The 22,767-nt window shown below is 37.1% G+C and overlaps 1 protein-coding gene across 3 annotated transcripts in view; it reads right to left on the bottom strand.

Annotated features, from left to right (window-relative positions):
• Positions 1 to 22,767, bottom strand: part of ATRNL1 (attractin like 1) — a 576,314-nt gene that overhangs the window by 107,571 nt on the left and 445,976 nt on the right. For all 3 annotated transcript variants that reach the window (XM_074875364.1, XM_074875362.1, XM_074875365.1), the window contains one exon: positions 3,750 to 3,864. In XM_074875364.1, coding sequence (XP_074731465.1) covers positions 3,750 to 3,864 — 115 coding nt within the window. The remainder of the gene's footprint in view (positions 1 to 3,749; positions 3,865 to 22,767) is intronic.

Here is a 22,767-nt window from a genome sequence, read left to right as displayed (position 1 = left end):
CTTTCTAGAGATCTGGTTGCAGCTGCTCTCATTATTAGATCTCCTTTGATATTAAGAGTTTAAGCTATTTAAAGCATGGGGTCAGACACTACAGCAATGATAGATGATCCCTAGCTTCCAATGTGTCATAAAATCTGTCAGACATGTATATGCATTGTATGTTATAATCTGTCCACAAGTGTTTGAATAAGTGATTTTTCCGATATGCACATGCATTGATGTATGCATATTGATACACACATGAATTGTACAGAGAATTGCTATTTTTTTTGAACCTTTGAATTTTGATCTGATTACTCAGGTACAATGCAGTCAATGAGACAAACTGAAGAATGAGGAAATCACATGTTCTATCAGTCAATCCAAAATTGAGAAATTTAGGTTTTATCACTGCTAAACTTCTTTAATGTTTTTCATTGATCATTCTAATTTATATTTTGGTTCTAATTTCTGCCTTAATCCAAGCAAAATTTCATTTAAAAACAGCTGTTACTCTAGAGAAGTATAATCAAATTGTTAGGATTCTCTTCAAAGATTACACCTAAAAGAAAATGTAATGTTTAGTGTGCTATACCTAGCCTAATACAATGGTAACACTTATTGACTTACCCAATTTTCAGGATGTTTATTCCTACAAATCATTCCATCATTGAAAAAGTCCCTTTTTAAAGCATAAGTCACAATGTATAGTGGTTTTTTGCAACAAATTCATTTTGATCAACATTTCACTGAGCCTACATGACCAATCTGTATAAAACCTACCTTAAACCACATACTAATTTTAAGCAGTTTAATTGTGTCAACCTAGCTGTTATTTGTATACATATAGTATTAGCATTTAGAACTAAACAGTGCTGTCGGAAGTCTGTATAGTTCTGAGTATTTTCTGCAGGAAGTAGAGAGCACTCAGATCTCCACTGGGACATATGGTCTCTCCTAGTGAAGTTTTTGCCTTGCATAGCCTTTGGCCAAAGCCCACCATCTGCAGATTCAAATTTTCTTCCAGCTGCTGATAAAGGTGAAGTATAGAACATATGCTGCAGAAAGAGTAACCTTTACATTAATTTGCTGGGGTTTTTTAATATTCAGGGACACTTTTCAACAAAACATATGTTAATGTAAACCTTGGAAACAAGTAAAACTCATGTTTGATCAAATTCAGGTCTTAAAAACATAGGAATTCAACTCTAACAACTCCAGTAGAGCGTGGACTAGTTATTTGTGGAAAGAATTAGCTTTTCTGATTTTGGAGAAAATGCAGTGCAGAACAGTACAGGCATTTCCTTCCCATATTTCAGACAGGCATATGAGAAATGAAACCCACTGTCTCTCATTGTGAACTGAGACTCAGCATCATTGACTTACCATTTAAACAAATGTTTGACACACTATCAGTTTTATCCTAGAATGATCCCAATGAGCTTGAAAATGGTTATATGCAAGTAATAGAGAATTCTAAAATTACTTGGCAAGACATAATTACTGAACACACTACTACCATCCACCTAAATATCATTGTTTTAACCTAGCTTAGGTCATAATGGAAACCAACTGCATAGCAAACATATGTCTGCTGCACAAAGCTTCCACATCATTTCAAATAACTTGGCACAGTCCACAGCATCTGCTCCCAGGAAACCCAGGAAGAAAGCAGCAGGTAGTGCTGCAGGACAGGAATGAAGTGAATTAGTAGAGCTACAGGTATGCCAAGAAACTTGCATAATAGCTTCTGCCTAGACTATGCATGGTTACATACAGTGAAAACAGGCCATGAGTACCAAAATTCATTACACACAAGAAAAAACGATTATAGCAATATAATCTAACATAATCTAATGGTTGAATTGGCATGGTTGCACACCTCAAGTATTTCTATTTGCTTTTGACCCTGAACGAACTGAAAGTTGTGGGACTAAAAACTGTACATATTTTTAAATACCAAATGGCTGACAAAGACCATAATAATAAATGGCGGAATAGCATTTGAAATATATGCCTGCAAAGCTGTTGGAAGACAAAGTAATAAGAAGACAGAGCAGAACAGGAGGACATAACACATGTTAAAAAGAGGTATATTCTTGCATAGATTGAGAAACATTCAAAATGACACATCTGCTGTGCTGTTGAACCCAACTCCTGTTTCAAAAAGCCTATTCCCATGACGTTTTACACACAACAAACCACAATTACTTTTAAAAAACCTGTATATAGTAAAGAGAAGCTGATTATGAAGTAACTAGATAAATATATTTTTACTGCTGAGATGCACATCATAGGTAAATTTGAAAAACAACAGAAAAAAACATTTTAAGCTCCAATTTCAACAATTACTTTTAATTTCCTTTCATAATGTTTTTCCTTGTTGTAAGACCATAAACACCTTCTTTTCTTTTTCATTTCCTTAAAACATGAACAGGGAATACGCTAAACATCCTTCCTCCCTCATTGCTCTCTTCAGAGCACTTACATTTATATACTTCTTCCAGCAAATGTATTTGACAAAGCATCAGTAACACTTATATTTTCATAGCACTTCCAGAAATTATATTCCAAGCCATAAACAGCATTTTAAGAACTAAATCCTCATCTCAGAACTTGGCGGGGGGGGGGGGGTGGTGGGTGGTGGAATGGAGGGGGGGACCAAAGCCCTCTCCCCCACCAAAATGAACTAAGAAACCCAAATAAGTAACAGATAGTCATCAGGTCAAAAGAAGAAAGAACACTCTGCTGAGCTTATTTCTAACATAAGTCGACTGAGTTTGCCCTCATCATCATTACTCAATACTTTTTAATCTCTTAAATGGATTTTTGAAGGTTAAAAGTATATCTTTTTGGCTCTTAATGATAAAAGTTAGCCTTAAAGCATATTTTCTGGTTTACAGGAGCCTTTTGGTCACATACCATGCAGCTTACTGTTCATTACAAAGGTGTTCATTTTGGCAACAGCTCCAGTGAATTCTGAAATAGTAAACTGGTCACCTGTGCAGTGCCACAGTACTCTCTAAACTTTGTTGTCAGGACCATTTTCTATCATATCAATGTAGGCAGTTACTTAAAGGATTTAAAATGTGTATTTAGGTACCTCCTATTTAAGAAGTATTTTATAAGGATGACTGTAATGATTATGTACAATGATCTAGCACAGATCAGATAAGGGAGATTGCCACTAGTGCTTCCAGATAATGCAAATGCTGCTTTACAATGAGCTGGACCATTTCCAAAGTGAACACCTTCCTAGTGAAGCATTCACTCACACAGTCCCAGGTTTCAGCCAAATGGCATTCTGGGAAATTTTAATTGAATCTTGGCGAGCACAGCATTGGGATTCATGGTGCAAAGGAACTTAACTAGAAGTTAGTGCACTAAACATCAACTTGAACTGAGAATACTCACTGGTATCCCCTATATAGCCTCATTTATAGCAACTTGAACTGAAACCACAGAACTTTTTTTTTCCCTGAAAGACAATGTTGAAGTGTATCGGTATGCACACGTATTGTTTCAGGAAGTCCTAATGAGATATTGTACACCAGCCTAGTTTGATCACTGGGCCTTTTTATTTGGAATACCACATCAAATCCCAAACAAAAATTCCTCATTAAACATTGGCCCTAAACTTAACATCATCTTCACGAGTAGCCCCTTGTATTCATCTGCTGTGCCATTCTTTGAGATCTGTGTGGGTGCATTTGCCCAAGTAGACTCTGTTGAACAAGGACAGACAGGACATTCACCAACACAAGCCTTACCTGACTGACCAGGGGGTGGGACTCCTGATGATCCTCTGGGCAGACATAAAAATACTGTGAGGACTGCGGCTCTGTTGCCTGAACATGGCTCAATGGCAATCGGTTTAGGAGCACCCTGAAAAAGGGAAATACCTATGTAACATCTGAGATTTTCACTACATTTTTACTTGTACATCTTTAATTTATTTTAAGGTCACTGTAACAATAGGAAGATATTTTTCCCAGGTAGTTCTTTGGATTTAAACAGATTGTCCTACCCATGTTAATTGACTTAAAAACGGGCTTTAACAGCCCACACTGCAAACCTAACCAAACAGAAAAAATGAAATGATCATAAAGAGAACAAAAATACACTTAATTTTATAGCTCCCTAAATTTAGTGGTAACAACTTCTTAAAGCTTAGAAAATGCCAAAATCTTTTGGTATACACACTTGTATCTGAGAGTACCAGAATTTCCCCTATTCTAATAAGAAGTACACATGTGAAAGAATTGTGCTTCAACAGCATCCATTACCTAGCTATCCTAATGCCAAAACCATAAAATGAGAGCAAATCTCTATTATATGCAGATATATAAGATAGCAAATCCCTCTTGAGTTTCCCAGACCTGTAAGACTGCCTTCTCTGTGTCTGTCCTGGTAAGCAAATGATTTCTTTGAGGCAGGACCTTCCTGATTTTTTTTTGCGTGTGCAGAAAACAGGTGCAGTGTTACTATATTTATATAAACTTAGAAACTCTCTGAAAATGTTGTCTGTGTGATTATCATCTTACTTTGTCTTCTATAAAGCTATGATAATGGTGTTTTTGCTGGCAGGAGGTATGTGCTGTTACCAAGCATCTCTCTCTTATTAGCTATACAGATCTTTTCATTTGCAGTTAGCTTTCGACTAAATGGTTGCTGCCATATTGTTCTCAAGTTACCAGGACTGAGGACACTATGAGCTGGAAAAAAGCAAAGCAGTCTACAAAGCCATAGAATAATAAGTTTCCAATATGACAATTTACAATATTTCCATATTTACATGTTTCCATGTTTTGTGCTCACTAAGAGATAGGCATTTCTCTTTGGAGAGCTTGAACATTTAGTCAAGCACTAAAGATATTTCTAAAAACACTAGGTCAAAATCAGCATAAGCATTTGGTTGGGGTTTTTTTTGTTTGCAAATTTTTAGAATGCCTGTCCTGTTCCAAGGTAAAATATGAGTTTGATGTTTTGATTCAAAATTCAAAGCCATAAAACTTTCCCTTTACATGCAAAATGCAATGTATATATAAACGTCAACTAATTCAAGTGTACTAAGAAAAATGAAAGTTTAGCCAAGTCAAATACACTGCAAAGTACTAGATATAAAGAAAACAAAGATGCTTACATCATGTAAAACAATTATAATTTTGTATTTTTCTACCTCCAAGTAACCAACATTTATTACTGCTCAGTGAAGATAAGGAAACAGAGAATACAGCAATAAATTGAACAATCAATAAAAATACTTATTTTATACTTCATGGTCATATTTGATAGGCATTTCTGTAAATTCATTTGAGATGATAGCATTGAAATAACTTGGCTGAGGGATGTCACCTAATTTAAAGTTGCCATGACATAATGAATGGCAACTTATATTCACTAAAACCTTACCAAATGATGAAACAAGAAAGTAAAACCCCAAAAGCTTCAGCTAAAAACAATAACTTTTTAAAAACCAACATAAGAAATATTTTCTAATCTGAATGTACTGGATTTGTAGCATTTAATAATAATTTCTTGTAATGCATTGGTTCAATATACGCCAAAGGAACAGATGAAGAGAACAGATTCTGAACACGTATAAACTGGTGTATATCTGTCGACTTCCATGGATCTATTATCAGTAAAACATTCAGTCAGGCATCACTGGATTATATGATTTTATACTAAAAGCAATGCAGAAAAGGGGGAAAACAGAATAAGAACTTTGCTAATATTAGCAGCATTGATTGCACATGCACAAAGTAGTACAAGTGGATTGGAAAAGAAATGGTGTGGTAAAGTTTTCTTACTAAGGTTTCTTTGATTTACATATGTTCAAGGACAATGTAAAAAACCAAAAATAATGGTAATCATTCTGATCTTAACATTTAACATAGAAAGGATTCTTCATGGGATCGTTCAGATTATCAGCTAGTCTGTGCTCTGGGCTGTTTAAATTTAATCAGACAAGTGTAGGCATAGAATAATATAATAATATAATATAACATAACATAACATTGACAGCAGCCTGGTGTAGACCTCTCTGCTTACTTCTCCCACTATTACATGCTTTCATTTGCTCCTACCTGTTGCACTCCTACCCGTTGCACTTTCAGTTGTCAAAATATAAGACTTCCCAACTGTCACACACTCCTATCACTCCTCCCCTGGGACCTAAATATGTGTTTCTTCATTCCAACACTTCTACCTACATCTCTCTTCCCCAACCATCCAGACAGGGAGGCAGCTCCTCACCAATTAAGTTCATCTCACTTTGATCGTGTGATTCCTGCTTCACCCTGCATTGGCCCTGCTCCTGCACCTTCTGTGCAAAATAGACTTTCCAGCTCTAGGCAAGTTCCTGCAGCAGGAGCTGTGAACGGAACAGACCTCGTGCTCTTCATGTCCAATGAGCAGAGTGCCATAAACTGGGGAGGTGCTTAGACAGTGACCCCCCATGAATTCACTAATATGATAAACAGATTTTACAAATAAATACCTTTGCATGGTGTGTCATGTTCTGCCTTCCACTATGCACTAGAACAACAGCACCTGAATCCACATACAGCATTTATGATTAAAATAGTTGGCATTACTAATGAGAGCAATGGAGTATTTAAGTCATCTTCCCTGATCTGTCATAATGGCAAATCAAATAGCATGATTCCTTTCTACTTGAAAAGGCAGATAAAATGAAATCTTAATTTTAAAATGTTTATTCAGACACAAAACTGAAAGGAACAAATTTATCACTATGCCTTTTAATTTGTTGAATAATTACTTTATTATAAATTAAACTGATTATATTTTCTATTGCTGTGTAATATAAAACCTTTACTTAACAGGTCCCATCCTTTTCTGTTCAAAGTTTATACTAATGCCTTTCAAAACACAATTGGAGGAAATTATTTCTCATAAATATTTTTCAGAGGACTTAATCCAAAAATCAAACACAGTAAGAATTTTGTATTTGTGCTTATTTGTTCTTTATAGAACATTATGACTGAAGAAGCAGATGTCTTATCTTGCCTCACATCATTCAGATTCACTAGCAACAAACCATGGAAGCATAGAGCAAATGATAATAATTTAGATACCCTAAGGTTTGTCAGTTGTTTAAAGATAAATACATAACCATGAATCAAAGTTATTTCACAGTGACATAACATGTTCTCTGAAATGTGCCATTTATCATGTATTTTCCACGGGTTTTTTGGAAGAGATAAGGCACATGTTTGTTTGCCCAAAGCACTTAGATACCATGATTTACTTGCTAGAATTATCTTTTTTTTTTTTTTCCTGCTGTACAGAAAGTGACTTACATTTTTGCCAAAAAGCACAAATGACAATCACAGAGTTAATAAAACTTTATCAGTGGAAGACCAAATAAACAAATACTTCTTTATTTAACAACCTTTTACTCTTATATTCCCTTTCTTATACACATCATGACAGAAAGAGGTATGTCAGTTGGGAACGTGAAAAAGGAAGGGGAAGAAAACCATGAAGGAATAAAAGGGTGAAAGAGCATTTATTATTGCCAGTCAGAAGAGTAAGTCAGTGGATGTAGAAGGAAGAAATAAGTGGACAGTGTAGGGAATAAAACAGAGAATTTAAAAAAAAGACAGAGACATAAGGTTTTATCCACAATTTAAATGTGTAGTCATATATTTATTCACAGAAAAGAAGTATCAGAAGTCATCTTCCTGGAGTCCTAGATTTTTATCAGAGAAAAAGTTCTCAATTCTCCTGAATTTTTTCTGAAAATCCTACAAAGACCTAGCCAAAGTCCAGCTGCCTGGGTGAGTTTGTGAGGAATTAGTAAGCTTTGGGAGGATTCTTTGTTCACCCTTGATCTGTTTCTACAAGAAATAAATTTTGGTTGGATTTTTTTTCCTATGCAAAGGACAAATGACAACACTACCATTAGTGGCATAAAAATATATGTCAGTGTATGTCATATTCATAACTGCATTAAAAATATTTCTTTCTAAGTTAGAACATCTGCTTTATAATGACAATAAGGTAACAAAACCAGTTTATTTTTTTATTTAATTATTGAAAAACCCAGCAAATCTTGCACTGTGTTATTTGGCTGTTTAGGAATAACATAAATGAGCAGCTTTAAGAGTCCAGACCAAGAAGCAGCTGGGAAGTGTATTCTGTCACTTGGTGAGCAGGATGGGCAACAGAAGGCAGTGGCATGAAGAGGTGAGGAGGAGAACACGATGACTAAGGGGCTGTTCATGGATCTGCTGTAAGAGTTCAGAATCTCTTTGGGGGAAACACACTGAAACTTTAGCATCAACTCGTATCTATCAGTGAAAATATTTAATACTGTGAATATGGGAAGAAGAAAAGTATAGAGTGCTTTGGCTCTGTCTGCATTCCAAGAAGTGGTGTCTCACAGAAGTGCTATAAAACTTTGGATTTTCAGTACTAAGTAATTTCTATATATATTTTCTGTTCAGCATTCTAAGGTAGGTGAATCCAATTTTTAAAAGTGCATTATTATACCATAAGACAAATAGATCACGTAAGACTAAATGGCTCCAAACTCATGCCAAAAAAGCAATTAGAAAATTGAATCAAGGAATTAAGGATTAATGTGAGCATGTTACACCTGTCAGCAGTAATAAGTATTTTGACAAGAACAGAATAAAGTTTGACAGTGTGCACAAATACAGATCTGATATATAAATCAAGTATTAAAATGCAAACAACTATGCATTAATCACTGTAATGTTTCCTAACTAAAATGGTCTTAGTACTACTTCTGAGAATTCATTATAAATAAAACTTCATCTCTTCTTCTTAAAAAAACCAGCTTGACTTAGGCTTTTTGTTTTAGTAATAAATGATGCCAATTTAAACTTCGTTTTTAATCATAGTATTAAAACAGAATTAATCTCATGGATTCTACATAAACTAAGCTTGATGGCTTGGCCAATAAACAATCAAACTTGTTGTGGCAGGATTAGTACCAGACTCAGAATGTAAATAGCCACTTTTCTGGAGTTCAATATGCAAGACTTCAGAGGGGAAAAAAGAAAAAAAAAAAAAGAGAAAGGAAGAGAAAGGGAAAGGAAGAAAACAAGACTGTGTCCTCTGAAGTGGTAAGGAATGTAGAAAAGGAAGAAATATAAAATTTAGACTGTTATATTACAAGTATCCACATCTTCATTTTCTCCCAGCTTCAGGTTCTTTTCCTGAATTCTTTGGTTATTTCTGAGTTTCTTGATTTATTTCTGATAAGCAAGTCTCAGATTCAGAAAAGCAGTTGAGTACCTAAATTGTATTTTGGTCCCATTTAGATACCTACATGCAAACTCAAAAGCCTCAAAACCCTGTTAATCTTCGTTTCAATATTAAAAATTTCCCAGTAGCTGCTCTCCTCTACCTGCTCATGTACATCCTGGTCTCTCTTGCACCCACTCAGGATTCACTGGCATTCCTGCAGCTGCCCTGGATCTAGGTAGCTGCTTGATCTAGGTAGCTGTTTTCAGAACATGCTTACCAAATTAAATTTTTACAATACAGTTCTGGCCACTTTCTTTTAAAACACATTTGAAAGCAGAGGTAGCTCTGTTCTGTGTGGAAAGAGGATTAATCCTGGTTTTCCTATTCTGCTTTTACTAAATGCTTGTTTAAGGTGAAATACTCTGACCTATAATTAAAGATGCAGAGTAAAATGCTGTGATAGCTCTGACCATTTTCAGTGCAGTAAAAGCAGACTTTTCAGCAGTCCAAAGGATGAAAAGAAAATTTATCCTCTCAAATTCACAGAATTCCATTGATGTCACTTGGTGGGAGCTTCTTTGGCCATTTTGCTGGAGAAACTTCAAATGTCCCTAGCACAGCTATCGGGCCAAGAGCAGGAGATGGGTGACTCCCACCTGTAGCCAACCTCCACCCTAACCCCATATGATTTTTTTCAGGGTCATTTGCCAAGAGAATCAAAACCAACAGTAATGTCAGAAGAACAAAGCAATGCTGTGTGCTCCTCCCAGCGGAAGCCCACTGCTTTCACAGCACCCACTGCTGCCCTAAGGAGAACCTGGCACTTCTTGCAGAGTGCTGAAACAAGACAATGTCTCAGACAGAAACAAAGACTGTAATTAGAATGGCTGTTTTCTTGGACTGTCAGTGCTGTACTGCATTGCTATTCTAAATATTTGGTACATATTAACTAACACTCATTAACATACTTTTGAGTATGAGCTTCCTAGACACCCAAAAATTTTGACAACTTTCTCCACAGGTTTATTCAATAAGTATGAGCCTTAATGACAGTGCAATGGGAGAAAAAAAAAAAAGCTTTCACCAAACATCATTTGTGTGCCAGGAGAAATATACTTTAGGAAATACCTCAACAGAATAAATAAGCAAGGCTAGAGTTCTGAACATTGCTTTGTGGCTGGCATAGGAAACACCAGTTCTTTATATGCCCCTAGGGTTTTACTGAAATTGTAAACATCTACTAAAGATTTTCATTTAATCCATCCCGTAAAGTTCCTCTTTTGTAATTAGTGAGCGGAAAGCTTTACATCTAAAGCTACAAGAATGGCCCAGAGCCTGAGTGTCCTCAATGCTTTGGGCTTCTACATTGCACCTTCTTTTGCCTGAGGATTTCTCAGTGATTTCTAATTTTGGGTAACGAGGTCCCACTAACCCATGGGAGGTACATGACTATGTTACCAATGGCAGTAAAAGCTGGAGAACATTTTGGAGTATCTTACAATTCTCTCACCTATAATGAATGAAACTTGAGGTAACTGCCTTGCTTCTGTGACTGAGTTATCCAGCCAGTGCTGATTTACTGGGAGGACTCTACCGACTCTACTCAACCTTCAGAATTAACCAGTTTTTCCTGAAAACTTCTGTAATGTCTAATGGAGCTGAGATCAACAGGCTTACTGATAATAAAATGCAACCTGACCAAAATTATACTAACATTTCTTATTAGAGATTTTTTTAATTGTGAATTATCTTTCCAGAGTAATTTTGCCTCATTGTTTTTGCAGAATATAAATCTCCGTTAATTTCCTTGTTTCAAAATACTAATGGAAATCTTAGAATATATTGGTACATTATTTTTCATAAGAAAAACAGTGGGAATCAACAATAAAAGGAACACATTATGATTAGCAAGCTGTGATTATGGCCCCAGTGAGCAAACCACATTGTTATCGTTCAATTTATTGTCTTACCTCTCTATCTCAACTATATCAATATGCAGTGATAGCCTGCATTCTTTTTTGCAGTCATTTCTGAGTAGAATGTGGTGGTGAGTTATCAAAGGCTATGTACTGATGCTAAATTTATGTATTAATCTGGAAGTGTTTATGCTCAGAAGAGCCATATTTTTATTATAAGAACTATATTTATTTGCAACAAAGTTACTCTCAGTTAATCTAGTAAGAGACTTTGTTTCAAAATCTAATACTATTTCATATAGCATTTCATTAGCAAGAGAGTTATGAATTGACATTCTGACTAAAACTGATTTATTAAGACAAAACTATGAGAAACACCCACAGAATTTATTTTCAATGGGGTTTCCAAAAAGAACTCCTAGTCAGGTTTCCTATTTAGCTTTCATCCTACTGCCTAGAGGTTGCTTTTTCTGTGACACTAGTGTGAACCATCCTGCAGTCTTCTTGTAGCTGAACAGAACACAAGACATTGAAGATAAATCAAAATATCAGGTAGCTGCAAGGCACATTGCATTTCTTTTCCTGTGTGTGTCTATGTATGCAGTTTCCTATCTCTTCATACCATTAAATAAACTTGTTTTTACTTTACTGTTACATCTTGACCACTAATAAGACTAATTTCAGGTTAATACGGAAAATATTGAACATAACTTACAACGGATGGTGTGTGTAGTAGTAGTACTGGATTACTGCCAGAGGTATCCCCAAGAGCCTCTGGAACATTCCCCTATTAAGCTGTATGAGTCTGACTAAAGGCTGGCAATGCCTGCATCCAGTTTGTGAAAAGAAATTTATCTTGGCAGCAGCTAGCTAGATCCTGTTGGGAAAAGCACCTGAGACCCTGTGTCTGTGGCATATACCAAGCATCTTGTATCCCCAGATACTTTCCTGTAAATTCTTCCTACTGCCATTTCAAATTCTGTAAGTCAAAGTGGTGTTGTACAGTGAAGTGATTCTAAAGTCCATCACTGTTTGAACTCGGGCTGATCACTTAAGACCAGATCGTCACTCCCATATATCAGTGGGTTAACTTTACCCCAGTCTGCCTGGCAGAAGAGGACATGGTCCCTCCAGAGCCACTAGGTGCAGTTTTAAATTCTGCCTAACTTGCAGGCTAACAAGGGTGGCTATGGTGGCAGGCAGGGGAATGCTAAGCTAAGGCACAGTACAGGTTGCTTTCATTGGGAACAAGTAAACTGAATCAACTACAGATTTCTGAAATGTCCATGATGTAGATAAATTTGGGATGTCCTTTGCTCGGGGTGAATCATAAAATTTCAATCTGTCATTGCGACAGAAAATCTTGGACAGTAGTCAAAAGTTCTGACTAGCAGGTGCCTTTTGTGACCACAGAGATCTCACTCTTGTAGATGTGCAGCATCCTAGAGTCATTAAAAGATAAAGTTTGATGATTATTTAGGAGATCTGTGCCAGACTTCAGGGTTAGGAAAGGCAAGTGTCCTGAAGTTATTATGCTGTATTTTGCATTTCTTGCAAAACTGGAAAGAAAATATAGTACACCATATGTCATCCAAAATACTCTTTTAGTGAACTTCTCTTCAACAATGTCTTTTAAAGTTCTTTTGTAACCTCCTGGCCACATGCAGGATGCTTAGTGAATGATAAATTAAAACATTTATACCTGGAATTGTAATAATAAAAAAGAGAACTAAATCAAGACACATTGTGAAAACTAGCTGTCAGCAGAAGGGATTAAAGTGCAAATTTGGCAATATTCTTAATGCAGGAAAAAATGCTAATGGCACCAGAATAACAAATTACTTTCCATCATGACAACTTACACATATCACAGTCTACTGAATGTAGGGAAGACACAAACTGAACATCTGAAAGCATGACATAGCTTTTATTTTGATTGTCCTTGCCATGGTCCAAGGACAGCTGTAAAATGTGTACACCATAGCCAAAAACATTTTGAAACACATTATTCCACTATTTAAGATTTGTAAGTCTACACAAGTCTTCACCCTAGTGACTGTGTGTGGATAGTATGGATCAGATCATAGCTGCTCCAGCAGCAGGAAGAAAGAACCATAAAAGACTTCTCTATCTTAAAGAACCATAAGAGACTTCGCTATCTTAAGGAAAAGGTATGTGATGGTAGCAAAAGGGAAAATAGTTTTGCTGTATTATATAGTAGCAGCAGCAGCATGTGTTAAACCGACTAGCAGTTTCCACTAGTAGGTGGAAAGGGAGAGGGCAGGCTAGCAGACTTGTGAAAGCACAAACCAGACCTTTTTAAAGGTGTTGCAAGATGCATCTCTCACTTTCCTCTCTTGAGGACTTCCGTCACCTACTCTGGCCCAGTCACCAATTTGAAAGTATGATTAGGTAGTTTTTTCACTTGAATCTTATGAACTAATTCAAATCTCAAACATCTACGAGATAATCTTCAGCTGCTTAACTCAGCACAACATTGGAATAACAGCAGAACTATGCTGATTTATACCAGCTGCAAATCTAGCACTATATTATTAACAGTGTCCTTGAAAACTCCTGCAGATAAACTCAGACTCAAGTATTATCACTTAATGTTGCTTTCCAAGATGTTCCCCATCAAGATTGTTAGTACTTACAGTGATCACAAACATATTAGGAACTTTACTGAAAATGAACAAGAAATGAAACTTACAGGATCTAATCTGACAAATAATTAGACACATAAGAATTACTGCTTGGAGAAACTGTTGCATTAAAGCAAACAGGATTACTTGCATGAATGAAGTTATTTATGCATATTACTCATATTGTCTACCTTGACTTTAGTAAGGCCTCTGACACCGTTTCCCACAGCATTCTCCTGGCGAAACTGGCTGCCCAACCAAGTTGGGTGGGAGTGTTGATCAGCTCGAGGGTAGGGAGGCTCTGCAGAGAGATCTGGACAGGCTGGAGCGATGGGCTGAGGCCAACTGTATGAGCTTCAATAAGGCCAAATGCCGGGTGCTGCACTTGGGCCACAACAACCCCCAGCAGCGCTACAGGCTTGGGGAGGAGTGGCTGGAGAGCTGTCAGTCAGAGAGGGACCTGGGGGTGTTGATTGACAGCCGGCTGAACATGAGCCAGCAGTGTGCCCAGGTGGCCAAGAAGGCCAATGGCATCCTGGCTTGTACCAGAAACAGCGTGGCCAGCAGGGACAGGGAAGTGATCTTACCCCTGTACTCAGCCCTGGTGAGGCCGCACCTCAATTACTGTGTTCAGTTTTGGGCCCCTCACTACAAAAAGGACATTGAATTACTCAAGCGTGTCCAAAGAAGGGCAATGAAGCTGGTGAAGGGTCTGGAGGACAGGTCTTATGAGGAGCGGCTGAGGGAACTGGGGCTGTTTAGTCTGGAGAAGAGGAGGCTGAGGGGAGACCTCATCGCCCTCTAAGGGCGCCTGAAAGGAGGTTGCAGAGAGCTGGGGATGAGTCTCTTTAACCAAAGTAACAAGCGATAGGACAAGAGGGAATGACCTCAAGTTGTGCCAGAGAAGGTTTACACTGGCTATTAGGAAGCATTTCTTTACAGAATGGGTTGTTATGCGTTGGAATGGGCTGCCCAGGGCAGGGGTGGAGTCCCCATCCCTGGAGGGGTTTAAGAGTTGGGGTGACATAGCACTGAGGGATATGGTGTAGTTGAGAACGGTCAGTGCTAGGTTAATGGTTGGACTGGATGATCTTCAAGGTCTTTTCCAAACTAGATGATTCTGTGTTTCATGTTACCTTAACATAACTGACGGATTTTTTTTTTTTTTTTTTAAAGAAAGAGAAAGGGTTTTTTTAATATAATAAAATAGGAAAAAGTCTGCTCCTTTAAGATATTACAAAATCTGCATCATTTTTACTAAACCAGCAAAGATCTACTGTATAAAATATTTGCTGAACCTGGACTTGCTGAATCCCACTTTCATGGAAAGTAAGTGGGTTTTTTTTAGAAAGTACCATATTCCAAGCCTGTTTAGCCCCTTGAGCACTGCTAACTGAAAATGAGTAATATGGAAACATAGTCCAGCTCAGCTTACACTTCTGTTCCATGTGTGTTTCCAGGGGCACAGCAGCAACTTCTAATTATTTTATATTTCATATTTTTATGATTTTCTTCAGTAAGATGATACACAGTCACCACCACCAAAAAACACTATTCACATTGAATTCTACAGTCCCCATCCTTATTGCATGAAAGTACAGGAAAACTTGTTATTTTGCTTCAGGAAATGTTCTCACTTTAAATTTTACATTGTAAAATTTAGCAGCAGCAATGATGCTTGAAACATCTTTTCTTCAAAAGACATACCATTTTCACAGCAGATTGACCATCTTTTTTTGAGTTTCCTTGAAAATTCACAGATTTGTGAACTTTTCACTGGAGTTTGCTTCAAATCCTTGCATTCTGTGAAGCTTTATACTCCATCTCATATATTTTTCATATCTAACCAAATGATTTCTCTTCCCCTAATTTTATACATAGAGTTTAACCCACTGCCAAGAGTAGAACAGAGTAATGTTTTCCTGTACAACAGAATGGTGTAACACATTTACTTTTATACTATACGTAAACTCTAATTTATTTTAGCAGTGGCTAATGAGGCAAATCTTGCATTTCACTGTTGCTTTCTGATTCTTCTTCCCTTTTCCCACCCCTTCCCAACACCTTTCCCAGTCTTAGGGTGCTCTTTCCATGGAAGTAAATGCCCCATATCAAATGCCACTGACTAACACAATAAGCAGAAGGAGAAGGATCTTATTTACTTAAACAAGGATTGAGATTTGAGATCAGTCATCAAGCAGATGTTATTTCTGAAGCTGAAAGTATTCATGATGATTGTTACTATAGAAACCAAGCTTTGTAAAATATTCCAAACAAACACTTCTTTATTAGCCTGTGCTGTAACTACAGCACTCTGCATTACGCTGCATCCCACGGTAAGTTATCAACCGCACATATTTTCTTTCTGGTTATTTGCTTTCAATAGTAACCTCAAGACAGGATTTCTATAGGTCTTAAAACACAGTGTATCACAATACCAGCCATCCATAAAATGACACACACTGTACTCATTCAGCACTAAACTCCCGTCTGTTTCATTTCCCCCCTCCTGTGGGCAGCCACTCAAATCAGTGTTTCCCTGTTCAGCAACAGTGAAAAACAGGAACCCACTGCTCCTTCCTGTGGTTAGATCAGCAGCACAAAACCAGCAACGGTTACTAAATGCCAGCCCCAGACTCTTTAGCAATTAAACAATTCTTCAGTCTTAGTAGAGTTTGTGAAGCCCATGCGTCACTCAGAAAGCATCTCTCAATGGCCTGTCATGTCATAACGAGAAGTTTCAGACTTGTTGCTTTATTTGTTAAACGTACTAGAAGAAGGGTAAAAATTTGAATCCCGGTTCCAGTGAAGTCAGTGGGACTTCAGCAGTGCAGGCTCCCTGATCCTGAGTGCACCCTCAGGGATGGAGCAGGTCACAGCCATCACTGCCAGGTACCTTTGAAACACCACACCCTGTGCCAGTGGGAAGAGGCAGGTAAGGTCCTGTTAGACCAACCTGTGCCTGGTATTTTAACTACCTCTCTCTCTTGCTACAATTAAACTACCCATAGACAGATAATGGGGCAAACTTCTGTTTGAAGTTAGGCAGGTGAAATCTGGCTTGTTATTATAACATGTGGAAAGGAAAACTGTACTTAAGGCTATGAAGGAAATCAGAAGGAATTCTACTACAGAATGAATGCATCATGTGGGTATTGGAAATATTCCTTCTCTGAGGCCTTCTTGTCTCCTTTCACAGAGAAACCCTTAGAAAGGATAAAATGCAACTAGTATTTCAAAATATAGAGATGTTCAAGACAGGTATGGTAGCAACTACTGATTATTGTAATTAAAATTCCAAAGCTGTTTTCATTCTCAACTTATTGTCATGTGCTCATAATCTCCCTTAACTTTCTAAACTATGTTTCTGTTCAAATAGGACAATTGTGCCCATGTCTTTCAGAAACTTCTCAGCTGTCTTTGAGATTTGGGACAATTAACATTTTCTCCTAATACCAGTTCTATCCAAGGCTTACAATTTATTTTAAAACTTTTTTTTTTTTTTTTTTACTCAGGTAACATTGAGGATTCCTGCCTTTCATTATTGTAGAACAAATCTGTTTTAAAATACAGTGATACAATCAGAGCACAATTAGATTTCCATAAGAATACGCAGGAGTATGGAACTACACGTGCCCCTGGTATCCATTTTAATGTACAATACTGCCATAGTGAGAAAACTGTTAAGCTAAAGAGCACAACTAAGGAGCCAGTTAAAAAGTTTTCATTGTGGTGATTTGTGCTGTCTGCAACAGTATGCTGAAGATAATAATAAAATAAAAAAAAAAAAAATCTATAAAACATTTTAAGTGTGAGAAATGTGTGGAAGGATATTCTGGAAACAGGTCACAGACAAAGCAAGAGATCGCAGACAAAGCAGGCATGTTTTATGAAGACAGAGTTACAATTTAGAAGTGATTGTGTGGGACTGAATACAAAGAATGCAATTAAGGCATGGCACATGTCCTGATGGACCAGCATCCAGAGAGGAAAGTGCTGTAGTTAAATGCTGTAGTTACAGCAAGGTTAAGGGTTCAGAGAACATACAAGCTGTCTTTTAAACGGCAGTTACCTACGCACAATATGCAGAACATCTTAACAAATTTTGTACGTCTGTGAAGTAGGTCATGCTTACTTCATGGAGGAGAAGTTATAGATAGATGGGCCTAACATGGCCAAAGCATGCCAGGTCCTCTGTGTAGGGGTCCTCAAAGAATTACAACAGCTAACAACAAATCTGACCACCTCCTACTTCCCAGCTTAATTGAGTAAGTTGCCATTTACAGCTACATTGACTTTGGGCAACCTTCAGAACCTGCCTATAGCAAGTCAAACCCATTCCCCTTTACGTGTAGCAACTTTGCTTTTCCAAGGGTTTTTCTTGTTTGTTTAATTTTTCTTAGCTTTTTCTTACTGTATGTAGAGAGGACACAATGTAAAAAAGTAAAGTACACATGGCATTTACACATACATGCAGATAGACTACATACACAAGTACATGTCATTATTTCTAATTGTACTATCAGAAATGTCCGGAATGTTATGCTGAAGCAAAAATGTAAGCATAATAAAAACTATGTCAAAGACCTTAAAAGAGAAATCCTCTTGAAAACCTCCTCAGTCCCAGAGAGAGCAGTTTCTCATCATTCCCCAAATGCCTACTGAAATGAGATGCACTAAGAGGTTCTAGAGCCATCAATATATTGAAGAATTTCATAGATGCCTTTCAGTTCTCTTTGATCATAAATTGCCAGAATGGTTTCTACTCTCTCCAGTTTCCTTGTCCCTGATTCTTCTGCTGTGACATTTCTGGATGACTTCCAGTTCTGATTGTTGTAAAGTCCTTGTTTTTGCAGAATCACCTAGTGTTGAAATTTGCAATTCCAAACACTATCTTTTTTGGTCTGTTTATCAGCTAACACTCTTTGCTCAAGCAGTCTTTGCCCTTCACATTCCAATTGGTTTTGTCCTTATTCAAACTTCTATGAATTTACCATAAGTAATACAACTTAAAACAGATGAATATTTTTCTTCATTTAAGAAAAAATTTATCTTTGTGTAACCTTCAGTTATAGCAAGCATCTGAACACATACATAATGACAAACTTATTGGGGAGATTAACATTTCATCCATTTGATCTTTATATTATTGAGTTTTATTTTTACATTTTCTTTATATATTTAAAGCAATTTTTCATGTCCACGTTAAAGGCCTCTTTCTATAGTTGTAATTTTCCTCCAGTTTGCCTGGTTTTGGTCATTAGAGTTTCCTAATTTTCAGTGAACTGCTGAGCAAGCTGAAGATGTTAATTGGATATATCACTTTATTTTTTCTTGTAAGAGCTTCTTATTAATGGTTGCTCATGTAGATAATATAGATGTTAATCAATTTGCATCTGTCTTTCTAAAAGATTCAGTTAAGTCCCTAATTAACCATCTGTAAACAAACCCTTTTTCAGTAACAGGCTTCAGCCATTTATTGTGAGCTAGCAAAGGCTACTGAGGGCCTCATGCTACCACTATGCCCTGCTGTAAATATTTGACTTCTCTCAATATACAGAAAGTAATTGGAAAAAGACAAGTGACTCAATCTAGATTGTGGATCACTGGATTCTCTCTAATTGAATCATGGCTATTATGAGAAATCATCATAGCTCCCATGAAGTCTGTTGGCTCCCGTGAAATGTCTGGTGCTTTAGCAATACTAAGAGTTGTGTATTCCATAACTATAAGAAGTGAGGATAATGAAGATCATACATTACTATGATGAAAGTAATAGAGAGACAGTCTTTAAAAATAAAATTACTTCCCTAGATAAAACCAATATTTTTTTCCCCAAAAAGAAAGGTACATTATTCTGAGCATTTGCAAAGATCCTGGTCTTCCAGAACACTAATGGTTACCCACTAGAAAGTTCTTCCATATTTCAGAGTTTTTACTCAGTAAGTTTACCAGTTATTTTCCTTTAATATTGTTTTCAAAGTTGCTGTCTACCTAATTCTATACTGTAGCACTTTCTACACTCTGTAGTGACCACAGTTGTTTCTGAACAGCTTCAAGCAGGTTAACTAACCTCCCTAATAAATCTTGTCTCTCACCCCTCCTGGGGAGCATGCTCATTTGAGCATGCCAATGCAATGAGGCAGCATGCATGGTATTACATACTTAAGGTAGTATACATCTATATATTTATATCTCCCATTCCCAGTATGCTGTTACGGACCACATATGCTCACAAAGACTTGATGCACAGCCTCTAGCTCTTTTCTTATGGGCTGCTCACAGCCATGACAAAGAGACAGACACTAAGTTATTGTCCATACTTAGCAGCAATTTCTAGCACAAAAGGAAACCATCTTCTCTATACTTACAAGCAGATAACTTACTGATCTGTGTCAGTAGGCATTATTCATTTTTACCACACAGAAGCAGATCAAGGGTGCCATTCAATCACATGGAAGGGATTACAGCTACTCTGAAGCACTTCCAGTTCTGACATCATATCTATTTCTTATCCTTCCCTATTCTGTTCAGTACCTTACTGTAACTATTGAAAATTACAGGTATTACTTACATTCTCGTTAATACACATCAAAGAAATTTTTGTGTGATGACCACAAACAGAGGACAATCTGCACAAAATATGTATGTGGAAGTGACTGCTTTTAAATAGCATGTCATGTGAACAGAAAACATGACAGAATCCACATAACTTGGCATAGACAGCTTTAGAGGCAGATATATTTTGATTTAGTACTAATATCTCAGTGATAATACACTTTCCACCAATATTTCAGCAAGAGATGAATGTGACTTTTATGTTTGAAGCACTTTACTTTGTCTTTAATTCTCCAGTTGTTAGAACTGTTTTGTGGACAGCACTTGTATGTAATTAGATCCCTACTATATAGTCTTTAGGAGCTGAGCAGGACCATTAGAAGTTGAAAAGAAAATAAAGAAATAAAATGAACTTGTTACTCACCAAAGGTTGAAGAAAAAAAAAAAAAATCTATGAAGGAGGAAAGCAGAGCCACAAATCTGAGAGAAACCTGAGGACTTTAATCTTCCTTTTTCTGCAGTTCTACTTTTCTCTGACTCAGTGATCTCCCTCAAAATCCAGTTTTGTTATAGCACATCTATTTCATGTTGCTTGCAACAGATTGTATAACATGAGACATCTTCTGTTTGCAATTTTCCAGATTCTCCTGAAAGTAAACTCATCAAATCATCTAAAAGCTTGTTACCAGGTTTCTTAAACATAGCACTTACTGCTGTTTTTCCTTTCCATTACCATGTACATGCAAATGATTAAATCAATGTTCTCCTGTATCCCACACAGGTCATTATCATACGTGCTGTGACAAATATAATCCACTGCACACCTCTCTTCACCTGTTCCATACTTAAAAGAAAAATACCACTCTTTTGGAGACCTAGTTTGACTGTTAAAATATCTAAATACATTTTGTAATAGTTGTTCCTAACTCCAAATGCCAAGGCACTTCTCTGTTCTTAAGATCTGGAATTGATCTAAAAGCTCATGATATATGCGCTTGATATCTCATTTAGCACCAGTGAGCACTTTTGAGCCTCCTCTAGGAGATGGAAATTAAAGGGTTGGATAACCTAAATTGGGAGATTCACAGCTTTCCACTGAGATACACAGCACCTGCTTCAAGATTCAAATTTAGACTAATACAAATGAAGGAATTAGCTTTATAATCTAAGAATATGCGAACTAAACCCATACTGCAGTTTTTAATGTCTATTTTTTTCTGCTGTGAAACATGTGGCATATGCATAATGTATGGCAATGAAATCTACAGAGCTTTTATTGATGGTTGTTTGGTGTGATCTATATAACTCATATATTGCTCATTTATGAGTAATGCAGTCCTCCCAAACTCTTGCTCACACACATATAAAAGATGAAAACATTCAATGAATATCACTTTAGGAAGGCCACATTATTCTTGAATGTCAGAGCTTATGCAAGTCATGCTGAAGACAGCATAACACTAACTGACATCACACAATTACGCACTCTAAATACATTATACATTTTAGAAAAAGAAGTAATTTAGAGAAGAAATGTGAAGTTTTTCCTCTTAAACCAGTTTATGTATACTTCGGATCTAAAACCACTGCCTCAGCTTCCATCAATTGAACTGCATAATGCTGAAAAATAGAAAACTGGACTGTAAAATTTTCAGAGTTTATAATTTCATCTAGCAGGGACCATTTTTACTGTCTGATTTGCATTTGATAAACAAGAGGGTTTTTTTCTAGTTCTTTTTCTTTTATGGTACCAAGGTTCTACAAATTCCAGTATATACAGGCATGTCATGTCTTCACCATCAACACCTCTTCAACATGTAACTGTGTTCAGTTTTGGGCCCCTCACTACAAAAAGGACATTGAATTACTCGAGTGTGTCCAAAGAAGGGCAATGAAGCTGGTGAAGGGTCTGGAGGACAGGTCTTATGAGGAGCAGCTGAGGGAACTGGGGGTGTTTAGTCTGGAGAAGAGGCGGCTGAGGGGAGACCTCATCGCCCTCTAAGGGCGCCTGAAAGGAGGTTGCAGAGAGCTGGGGATGAGTCTCTTTAACCAAAGTAACAAGCGATAGGACAAGAGGGAATGACCTCAAGTTGTGCCAGAGAAGGTTTACACTGGCTATTAGGAAGCATTTCTTTACAGAACGGGTTGTTAGGCGTTGGAATGGGCTGCCCAGGGAGGTGGTGGAGTCCCCATCCCTGGAGGTGTTTAAGAGTTGGGGTGACATAGCGCTGAGGGATATGGTGTAGTTGGGAACTGTCATTGATAGGTTAATGGTTGGACTGGATGATCTTCAAGGTCTTTTCCAAACTAGATGATTCTGTGATTCTGTGATATAACGATTAGGGGCAAATTTTTACATGATCAGATTTTTGAATTTTGAAGAAGGCTAAAAGGTTACATGATTTTTTTTCTATGGTTAGTCCCTA

The sequence above is a fragment of the Strix uralensis genome, chromosome 7 (assembly GCF_047716275.1).
Source record: "Strix uralensis isolate ZFMK-TIS-50842 chromosome 7, bStrUra1, whole genome shotgun sequence".
In the NCBI taxonomy this organism is placed as follows: domain Eukaryota; kingdom Metazoa; phylum Chordata; class Aves; order Strigiformes; family Strigidae; genus Strix; species Strix uralensis.
The sequence above is the reverse complement of the archived record's forward strand: the minus strand, read 5'-3'. Positions and strand labels throughout refer to the sequence as shown.